At 32.1% G+C, this 11,558-nt stretch overlaps 2 protein-coding genes across 2 annotated transcripts; one reads left to right on the top strand and one right to left on the bottom strand.

Annotated features, from left to right (window-relative positions):
* Positions 1 to 61: 61 nt before the first annotated feature.
* On the bottom strand, positions 62 to 5,613 carry LOC108320905 (ERAD-associated E3 ubiquitin-protein ligase HRD1B). The gene is made up of 8 exons (XM_017552503.2): positions 5,527 to 5,613; positions 4,709 to 5,248; positions 4,230 to 4,406; positions 3,777 to 3,926; positions 3,488 to 3,696; positions 2,686 to 2,830; positions 949 to 1,219; positions 62 to 542 (listed from the first exon to the last, which is right to left on the bottom strand). The coding sequence occupies exons 2-8, from the start codon at positions 5,236 to 5,238 to the stop codon at positions 387 to 389; spliced, it is 1,638 nt and encodes a 545-aa protein (XP_017407992.2). The 5' UTR covers positions 5,239 to 5,248; positions 5,527 to 5,613; the 3' UTR covers positions 62 to 386.
* Positions 5,614 to 7,576: 1,963 nt separating this feature from the next.
* Positions 7,577 to 10,888, top strand: LOC108320837 (probable NADH dehydrogenase [ubiquinone] 1 alpha subcomplex subunit 12). Its single transcript, XM_017552389.2, has 5 exons — positions 7,577 to 7,740; positions 8,076 to 8,102; positions 8,595 to 8,686; positions 10,271 to 10,380; positions 10,499 to 10,888. The coding sequence occupies exons 1-5, from the start codon at positions 7,652 to 7,654 to the stop codon at positions 10,649 to 10,651; spliced, it is 471 nt and encodes a 156-aa protein (XP_017407878.1). The 5' UTR covers positions 7,577 to 7,651; the 3' UTR covers positions 10,652 to 10,888.
* The last annotated feature ends 670 nt before the right edge of the window (positions 10,889 to 11,558 follow it).

The following is an 11,558-nucleotide window of genomic DNA, read 5'->3' as shown; positions in this document are numbered from 1 at the left end:
TGGGCTGAAATTGTACTGCTTTAGAAACATTTATTTTCATCGGTAAAACAAGGCTCTCGTCTGGAATAAAAATCCCTGCTTTAATAGGAAAACAATATACCTCATATTGATGAGACATCCCGACTTTAAAGGGGAAACAATATGCCTCAATAAATCCAAATTTTCTGATCAAAAGATGTTTGTTTAAAGCTAATATAAGCGTACAATCCACAAAAGAAGAAAAAAAAATGCCAAAATAAATCATTTTTAAGGGCACTAAGCATTTACAAGATTAGTATCAATAGCAGATTTCACGTTAGAGCCATGCTGTGATTTCTGTGTTCTCTTCTTCCTATATCTACATTTGACAGTCTCCTTCTGGCATCAAACAGAAATAAACAGCCAACTTACGCTTTTCCATCTTGAATCTCCTCAGTATAAGCACGTCCAGATTCAGATGAGGAAATGACACTCTTGCCTCTGCTATCTGATGACGATGTGCCCTCATCTACACTTCTGTCAGACCTTGTCTTCTGCAGAATCTCGAGCTGATTTTGCAGAATCTGTGGGGGTGACGGGGGGATTTGTGTTACAACTATTAATTTCATCTTTCATTAAAATAATGAAAACATAATCTTTATTAAACAATTTAATTACATGGTGATCGAAACCATGCACTGACCACATTGATGCAATGCAAACTATCTACATGCATTCATTCGTTACTCTCAGTGCTTACAAGAACCTAATTCTGGTGAAACTTATTTTTAAAACAATATCAGTAAATGCCCCATTTTGGTGGAGCAGAATCTAGTATGCATGCGGGACAAGGACTATTCATTTGGTGCTCACACCATAACTGTCAAACGTGACCTTTCTTATTTAGGTAAACCCCCCTTCATATTTAGGTAAACCCAAGATGACATACCACTTACTGTCCTGGTAAAGAGAAAAGAGAACACATCATACCTGAATCTGGCATTGAAGGAGTTTTCTATATGCTTCCAGATGGGAGCTTGGGATATTTGGATCATTTTCAAACCCCTTTCCATAATTGACAAGGGCTGCATTTGGTTGGGAGGGTAGAAGATGGAAGTATTGCATTGGAGGATAAGATTCATTTGTTGGTCCACCAGTGGTAAGAAACCAACTTTGTGTTTGTTCGCCGGAAGTCTGCCCTCCACTACTGTCTTTATTAGTAGATTCAGCCACCGGAGGATGGAGAGTGTACCCAGGAGAACTGTCAGTTTAAGAACAGGCCATATCAACTAAACATTTTTAGATTAGTTCAACATTATCAATTTTTAATGAGATCACAAAATTGGTACTTTGTCTTGTTAATCAGTCATCTTATACCAAACGAACGAGGAACAATAATCAGTAAAAAATGTGATACAACAAACTTCATTGAGGACAATATGATTATTAAACAAATCAGATCCGGAAATACAATTTCTTATGCCAGTGAAGCACTATATTCAAACACATTTAGACAATAATTGTACATATCACACTTCTATATCAAAGCATAAACTCAATTTTAAGCGTCTCTATTTTAAAAAATCAGACCAATATTCAATTGGATTCACGCACAAACCAAACTATTAAGGGCGTGCTTGACTATCATTCTTGAAATAGTTTTGTTTTCAAGACTGTGGGTGACTATTTTTTATCCAATTTTTTCGTAAACATGTTCTCCATGGTCTGTTTTTTAGAGCATAAAATTAAGAACTCATCTTAGTTATTTTCATTTTCTTGTTTTCTTCAAACTGATTTTCCCGAGTTCTCTGCTCTCACTTCAAACTAGTCACTTTGGGAATAACATGGAATTTTGAAAGAAGTCAGAATTCGTATTCCATACTCAAACCGTAGCTTTGTCAAAGCAGAACAAAGTGGTCCATGTCCCAGTCTCTCATTCAAAGAATAGCAAAATAACAACCATTTTTCCCATTATTGGGGTCAATTAAATGATAAAAAGCGGCACCATTATCATGCCATGTCAAACTAAAAATTCAGAGCAGCCATTTAGGTCAATGCAAGGAATGGCTTACCCAAAAGATTTCAGGCTTTAAAACCCCGCATTCCTTCTAAGTGGAATTAATTCACCTTGCAACTTAATATACAATTTTTAGTATGGAGGAGAATACAATACATTGGTTAAATTCTTATGTTAAAAAACCAAAGAATTGAATTGGGGGAGATTTCGAAAATAAAGTTTAGAAATATATATCAACATACCAAACAAGTTTTGAAGATTATATTCAATATTTTGAGGCATCAGTGTTGGAAGCCTCGTCGCCTACTGGGGAGCAACCAATAGGATAGTTTTTGAGTATTTTGTAAGATGTGAAATACAGAGTTAGAACTCACAATCCCAAAGAGGATAAATGGTGCAATAGATTTAGAAAGGGATGTCAAAGTGGAGTTGACGACTGAGGAATTTGTGGTTTTTCACCCCCAACGTATTGGTGTGGTTCAACAAAACTATTGAAGGCCATGGTTCTGCTAGGAGTAACACTCTCAATATTGGTTGAAATTAAGATTTGGGAGTCCCACATCTTATTTGATGAACCCCACCCATAACTTGATAGTTCCGAAAATTTTAGAGTTTTAGAGTGTTGCTAGAAACCCTCGTATTATTAATAACGAGTAAAATACACAGCACATATGACTTATTGCCTAATTGTCCAAGCAGAAATGCCATACCATGCAAAAGAATTTGCAGAAGGGTACACATAAGACTTCTCATATATGGAAGCAGCAGAAGCAGCAGCTTGGAGTCTGGCTCGATGTCTACTCAAATTATCCGTAGCCTCATTTTGAGCTGAGCTTTCACCGCCTGTCCCAGCTCCTGTTCAAGGTGAAAATAAACAACATTAAATAATACACAAACACACATGCAGAGTCACAATGTTTACAATTACAGGTGTTACTATGCTTATTCAATTTTACAGATATTACATTCAAAATATTTTAAGAGAAAAAAAATATAAAGAATGCAATGATGATGAAAAAATTTACACTATCATCCAATCACAAACCACATGTACGATACATTTTTTGACTTTGATAATAACTACTTTAAAAGCCATACTAAATATGAGTTCTAATTGGTTGACAGTGTACATACCATGACACTAATTTTAAATGGTCTAAATTGTATTGGACTCAGGCAGGCAACATAACCACACAAAATTAAAAGAAAACAGGGTTTTAAAAGTTAACTATTATGAGTAAAACTATATAATAGGATCTTTAGGAGCTTCATACGAAACATTAATGAGGAAGTCTTCACAGGGTAATAAAAAAGAAATTACACATTGCAAAAGTAAACGGTAAAATTAAAATCATTGTAAAAACTATGTTGGAGGGTGCAGATAGAAAAAGTATGCTTCCAACTCTAGTTTTCCATTTTGGGTTCCAAACACACTGTACCTCTGGAAATAAGATCAGTTCATTTCTGACATCAAGTACATCACTAAAATGTTTAACAATAGTGAGTGATTACCTTGCCGTTGACCATCAGCCTGTGATCCTTGCGGCCCTACAGCTGCAGTTGTTCCATTTTCTGGTGGTACAACCAAGGCTCTGCAGGTGGGGCATGTATGCTGCCGCTCCAGCCATGATCGGAGACAATGAACATGAAAAAGATGTCCACATATAAGTTTCTTGGCTGTAGTCATCTCTTCACGACAGATAATGCAGGTTGCATCACTTCTGCACAGTCATTTAAATTATTATATTTAATATACACAAATACTAAATTAATAAAAGAGATGTCACCAGGTATAACTCACGCATTAAGCTCCTCAGGGGTTGCATCTGGAAATCGATCATTCATATTTGAAGTGATTTTACGATAACGTATGTAATCTGCAACACGGACTTTGAAGTTCCTAAACGTCTCATACAGCTCCCGTATAAGGTGCAAGGGAATACCATAGTTTCTAATAGATCAACTAAAAGTTAGTATAGAGAAAATATAACCAGTGAAAGTTAATTGGATAATCTAACCAAAATAGCATGACCAGGAAAAGCAAATAAATCAAATGTATACATGTTAATGAAACAGAAACTATTAGTATCATTGTCAATTATGATTGAATCTGTTTCTAAGTGCAGTCCAATGGCTAAATGCTCGTGCCAATGAGAGGCATACAAATACACAGACTGTAACTAATGACTTGTGCAGTGCATGCATATGAAGACAGCTACAAATAAAAGTATAAAAGAGTTGATTGACCACTTACACAAAAATTACAAGAAAGAAGCACATATACATAGACAAGTGAAGCAAGTCCCTAATGAGTTCCAGGTAAAAAGTGAAGACTGGTTTCTTTTCCCATTGTCCCTCCATAAGCATGTCACTAACATAGAAAATATACTTTACAAAAATTGACACGGTGGTGGTTGCCAGTATCATGTACCTGAGATAGAAACAAATAATCTGTCAGATAAACACCCAAATTTTTACCATTTTAAAAGAATTATATATATGGCCTCTCACCAATCCTTAGTTATCTTTGTCAAACAAGAAATTTGATTATTAAAAATTAAACCAAAATGTGAACTTTCCTATATCAACATGGACTAAATGGATTTACGCACGACTGAAGCAAATCGAAGTCAAACAGAAAAAACTAAACAAACAACATTCTCAAATTCATGACTTATCTTATCAAACTAGAAGTTCAGCAGCAGTACTCGAAAAAGGAAGAAGAAAGCTTACTCGAAACAAAAGAATAGTGAAACTGAAGCCTGCCAGGTTTCTATCAGATGCTTCAAAGAACTATATAAGAAAAGGCTGTCTAAGAGAAGAAGGAACCCCATAAAAGATACAATTCGAACATGCGACAACATGGGCACCGAAGGAGTGGTCTCGATGTACTCGACTCTCTTCTGAGCCAACCAATGCAAAGCCTTAATCAACAACAATGCCGTGACCATCGCAAGAAATGTGACAGAGAAGTCTTGCCTAAAAATGGTGATTGCAAAGAGGATTTCCATGACTTCCCTCCACGATTGCTCGTTTAGCCTCTCAACCTCCGCCTCACGGAGGGAACCCAAGAAAATCTTCTTGGTTAATTGCCATAGAATACACATAAAGACCAAACCCATGTTGAGAAGAAGCACCAAGCTGATCTTGGAAGTTGAGAGATACACCATTGCCGGATAAAATTGACCCCTACTGTTAAATGCATGATATATAATAGCCAGAGTTGCAATGAAACTAAGACCAGCGTAAGTTTTCAGCTTCATGATTTCTTCTCTGCATAAAGCCAATGTAAAGATTGAATCAACATCTGAAAACCCAAGTTATCAATTGCCCACGTAATTAATTTAATCTGCCCTACATATAATGCATTTGGGATGAAACAGAACAATCAAACATGAAAGCTATAAGGATTGAGAAAGGGCATTTTGAAAATGAAACCCCAATCCAAGATAAGCCCTAACTTGGAATCAGATCAACGAAACTATAAAGAAATTGGATGAAAAAACAAAAGAAAACACGAAAATGGAATCGCAGAAGAAGAAAGAAGGTACCTGTTGGAATGGAAGGGTCTGAATTGGAAGGGAAAAACAATCGTTCTTCTAAGTTCTTCCTTTTCGTTCTTGCACAGAACTTCCAAGATTTTGTTTTAATATTAAATATTAAATAAAATTTAGAAGCAACGTTGAAACAAAATGATGTAACCCTATCCAATCATCTTTTGCCATCTGTCCTTCTTGAAGATTTTAATTTTTTGACTGCATCTAGTAGTTTTGTGTTTGCATTAGACAATTTTTTTTTATTTTGAAATCATTATTTTTAATCTGTATAAAAAGTATAATTTAAATTTTAACTTCCATCATATTTTCAAATCTTAAAGTCAATAATTTAGACATTTAAAATAAAATAATAAAAATAAATAGCATAAATTTTAAGAACTAATCTTTTAAGACATTATACCTAACATAATAGGTATTGTTGGGATTAGAGATAAAAAATAATGATTTTTATGTTAAAACTAAAAAATATATACAAATTTACTGGGAACAAGACCAAAATATATTTATTTCACGTAAACTCAAAACATATTTAAATCTGTAATAGATCTTTCTTTTTAACCTAAGCTCAAAATTTGTAAATAGACTACTTTTTTATTTTTTAAAATAAGATATTTCAATGACTTTGGAAAAGTTGAAGTTCGGGATTATATTTTTGAATGACTTTATTTAGCATTATACATACTTTTCTTTAAAGAAAACAACTTATTTTCATTTTAAACGAGAGAAAACACGCTACATACATACATGCATATATATATATAATTATAAAAATAAATTTAAATAATTTTTACAATGTAACTTTTAATTTTAATTCTTTTTTATTATAAATAGTTTTTTTAATTTAACAGAATAGTTAAATTTTAGCAAGAAAAATAAATTCAAATAAAAGAATATTAATTTTAAAAAATCATTTAAAATGTAAAATAAATAAAATAATATTTTAATTCTAAAAAAAATTAAAGAATAATTATATTATAATGCGGATAAAAAATAAATAAATTATTTTAAAATAACTTTTGAACAAATTTACCAAACTAGAAAACTTATTTAATTACAATCAGTATTATATATAAGTAAAACAAGGTAACCTTGACTGAAAACAAATAAAAGTATATTTATTTTTCTTGAACTTAAAACATTTTTAAATCCAATGTGTTTTTTTTTTCTCAGACAAGCTCAAATCTTTTAAATAGTTTTTTTATACACAATAAAATAATTCTATGGTTTTCAAAAATCTGAATTTATTTTTTTAATTACATGTTTAGTTTTATACATAATTTGTTTGGCTTAAAAACTAAATTTTATTTTAAATCCAAACAAATAATTCTAAATAATTTTTTTTATGAATTCACTGTATTAGAAATTCTAAATTGTAGGATGACATTGGACAAACAGATTGTTCCACTAGATGTCCTAACTTAAATTTTTAAAATTTGACAATATTAACACAACACATTGTGTTTTTCATATAAATAGCTTGTTTTTTTAGTGTTTTTTCTTTAATTCATTCAAAAATTACTTAGTCATTCCCTTTTTTTACTTATATTTTAGTCTGATCCAAAGTCAAATATATTTTCAACATACTTATACTTAAAAATTATAAATATTATTTATTTTAAAAATAAACTAATAAATTTATTATTTTATTAATTTAATTAAATAAAAATATTACACGTATTTTACATGTTAAAATAGAAAAAGATTATAATATTTTCTTTTTATGTAAAATGCGAACCAGACAACAAACTTGCGATCACGTTATACGTTATACAGATAAAAGAAATTAACCTTTATTTTTTATATTAATAAAATTATATAATATTAATTATTAAAAAGATTATATTTTCAAACATAACTAACATAATATCTTTCCTCTCAAATCAATTAATCTCTATTTCATTTTTTTAATATATATTTTTACACAAAGAATTTATTTTCATTCAACATTTTTTTCCTCATCTCTACTAAACAATAATAATAATAAATATTTATTTTTCCTTCTATCTAGACTCTAGATTATTTATAGCTTCTCTTTCTTAACCGTGATTTATATGTTATTTGTATTTGGTGTTACCAAACGCAGCCTTAGCAATTGTCCAAAAGGAGGAAGAAGAGCGACATGGCGTCGGTGGTGAAGAATGTTCTGAAATCGATCAGAGAAAAGGGTTTCGGTACTTTCCTCAGAGAGCTTAAGGATGAAGGCTACCTGTTTGTTCCTTTCTCTTTCGATTTTAATATTCCATAATTTCTCACTTCCAATTCTGATCATATGGTTCCATATTTCTGTTCTTCAACCGATTTTGTCCCATTCTTATTAATTTGCGGCTGCCTTTCGATCTCTTTCTCTGGAAAATGTAATTTAGGAGATGAAATGAAACTGAGATTCGATTTAATAGCTTTTTGTTAATTTAGTGTTGCGATTGTCAAAGGAACTTTGTAGTGCATTTATGTTTTACACTGTTTAGGGTTCCTTTGATTCCGTGAACAATGTAGATGCCTTTGTGGTGTGCTGATATTTTTTCCGTTATGATTTGAATTTTCAGGAGATGCCTTCCGGATGGAAATCTCTTGTAAGTCAATTGCTTTTCTTGATATCTTTTCATTTTTCATTCCAATTCCCACTCTCTATGAATGCCAAATTATGACTTCTCATTTGATGATTGGATGCCTTTCACTGTGTTTTGGGTCGCTGCCTTTCCTAATGCTTCATGAATATATAAAGTGTAGAAAGACATAGTAGAGTACTGGGTGCAATTGAAGGAGCATTTCCTATCATTCAGGGTGGAGTATGAGAAGGACAAGCGTGTGTCAAAAAACATATACACATTAGCTTTGTATCTTCAAATGTCCCTCTTAGATATAGACGGTTTCACTCTAGGTCGAGTTGAGTGGGCTGTATTGTTCATTGCAATTAGATTTAGATTTATTTTAATTGTATGTGGCTTCTTGCAAAATGATGTATGTCCTCTTTGTATTGGAACTTTTCTCCATGAGATCTTAACTCCCTTCTGGTACTAATATTTCTCCTCTTCCAATCTAATTACGTTTTTAATTTTATGCAGGCAAACCAAGATCCACAATATTGGGGCAACGGTTGTTGGTGTTGATAAATTCGGTAACAAGTATTATGAGAAGCTTGGAGACACACAGTATGGTAAGTGTGTTTCTCATTCTACACGTATGTGTGGTTTATCCAGCAAATTACACTTGACTAAAAACAGCAAATATAACCTATCTACATGGAAATCTAGCATTAACATTCTCACTATTGACATATTTAACAGGAAATTGATAATGTGAAATGTTTTGGCTTTTCAAATGCTTTTGTTAGGCCTCTTATAATTTATAAGAGGAGAACTAGAAATTAGGTTCTGAATTAGGATTGAATTGTTCTAGCCGTTATTAAACAGTTAGCGGTTTTTTATTCAGTTGTAGCAGTTCTTTTCATGGGCAAGCATAACTGCCTCTAGGTGGTTATTGATCAGGGGAGAAAAATAGAGGATATGGGACAAAACGAGAGAGGAGGGAAGATAGAAGATGGTTAGGCAGGGAGAGGCCAAGCTCTCAACAAATCTTGGAAGGGGACCTCTCATTTAATTTCACTACGTTCTAGTGTAGTTGGTAACTAAGTATCACTTTCGTTGAATAAAGTTCAGTTCATCTTTTTATACCAGTTGGTTTCTATCAGCTTCCTCACAACAGTTGCTTAAGGGTAGAATACTATGATATGAATGTATTTGCTTAAGGGTAAAAAGCTAAATCTAATTTTTCTTACTTTTATTTGTTTGAATGTATTTTCTGCACTGATGGTGAACGTTCAGTGTGCTTTTGACGTGTATAAATTTTATATTTATTGATTGATATGTTACTTATGAGCTATCTGTTATCATTGTTGATGCCAATTTTGTTAATGTCGTGTTATTTTAATCTTCTGACTCTTCGTATTTTTTTCTGTCTTTTAATTAATGATTTATTGTATGCTATGTTATTATATAAACTTGCAAGTGAGTTAAGATTCAAACTTTGATTTTCAGTAATGTGTTTGGATAGGAAATTTTAAGAAGGGAATGCAGATTTAAGGGGGCAATTAAGTTTTTTACCCCGAAGTCCTCATTTGGTTTGGGTATTTAGTTTTAAGGTTTTAGCAAAGTTTTTCATTCTTTAAAATGAGGAATTTGAAATTTTAGGTTATGACGATAGATGGAATGCTGATCACCAAAAAAAAAAAAAGTCGATAGATGGAATTTTAAAATTCCTTAGATCTCTGTCTCTATTCTGTTATGAAGTACCTAGTGCTAGCTTGTAATCCGTTTCTGCTTCTGTAAATACAACATTATTTTCGAGAGAAATTATCAGCCTTCTGCATTCTTGTTTATCCTTTCTACAATCACTTTCAGTTGTCAACGTTCCGCTGGTTTTTCTTCATCCTTGCATTTGATATCTTTCGGAGCCTCTTTCAAACCATCTTTCTGTAATTATTTTCATCCAATAGATTGTTTTTTCTGGATTTGGGTGAAGTGGATGGATGATTCAAGGGCAATGTCCGTAAGTTTCGGTAAAAGTCAGCTATATCTTGCAGCACTAGGGGATAATTGCCTTTTAAATTTGGAAATGCTTTCTTTTACCACATTTTAAATTATTCTAAATTTGGAAATTCTTTATCCAAACATGAGGTAAAATCCATGTTTGACATAATATCGAATTTGTTGATGTCATGATTTTTCCTACTATTTGGCAGGAAGACACAGGTGGGTTGAATATGCAGAGAAAAGTAGGTATAATGCCTCCCAGGTTCCGCCTGAATGGCATGGCTGGCTCCACTTCATAACTGATCACACAGGAGATGAGGTAATTCTTTTCTTTTCCTATTTCCTTGTTTTGTGAATGCCACATGGTGAGAAAATCTGAGGCCCCATGAAAATTGTTGAGGTAGTGATAATAATAAAAATAATAATAATTGTTGCAGCTTCTTCTACTGAAACCGAAAAGGTATGGTGTTGAACACAAAGAAAATTTGTCTGGAGAAGGTGAACAGTATATCTATCATTCGAAGGGACATGCCCTTAATCCAGGGCAGAGAGACTGGACCAGGTACCAACCATGGGAGTCCAAGGCCTGAACCGTCAATATGGGGCAGCTCAGTTGCAGATGTCCTGGATGTTTGTTTTTTTAATTCTCAAGAATTTTTTTTGCCTTAAGTTAATGAGGTGGAAAGCTGCTTTTTCCTTTTTTAACAATTAACAATAAAACGAATTATTAGTGTTGAAAACAGACAAATTCGCATTGAACTTCAAAATCTTTTAGTATAATGTATGCGATCGTGTTAAAAAAGGATATGCTCTTATTTGCAACGATATTTTGCCTAGTCTATTATTTGTACGTGTATTATTTTAATTAACCTGTCTGATCCAGTGATTGTAGTTACTTGTTAAACCGAACACCTTATTGGGAAACTGTGAACACAGTTCTTTATCTGAAGGATAATTATCGGCTAATTTATCTCAGTAAAGTTATATTTTCAAAATATTTGATCTATCACGTATATACATCATAATATTGTGGGTCAAGTGATTAAATATTTCATTATTTAGAGTTATGTAGTCTTAAATTCTGGTGCATCTTGGCTCCGAGTCCAAGGACTTCTATGCACAAACAACTTGTCACTTGTCATATTCTGTATTATCTAATTTTTACGCTTTCGTATAATTATGTTTTCTTAAATATATATTGATTTCTATTTTTTTACTATAAAAATCCACTTCAAAATTAAAAGAGTATATAGAAATGCGATATAAAATTAAAAATGCAGTAATTTTTAATTAAATTTTTATAATAATTGAAACGTACTCTACTGATGATGAAATTAAATGTAACTCATTTAAATTATTAATTTAAAATATGTGAAGAAATAAGCTTAATATATTTTAAACTAACAAATAAGAATGATTTTTAATGATATATACACTAATATTTAATATATAAAATTAACTTAACCTGGATGGGGAAGACACTTAACAATCGTTTTT

This window comes from Vigna angularis, chromosome 10 (assembly GCF_016808095.1).
Source record: "Vigna angularis cultivar LongXiaoDou No.4 chromosome 10, ASM1680809v1, whole genome shotgun sequence".
Lineage (NCBI taxonomy): Eukaryota > Viridiplantae > Streptophyta > Magnoliopsida > Fabales > Fabaceae > Vigna > Vigna angularis.
Note: the sequence above shows the minus strand (reverse complement) of the source record. Positions and strands in the feature narration are given on the sequence as shown.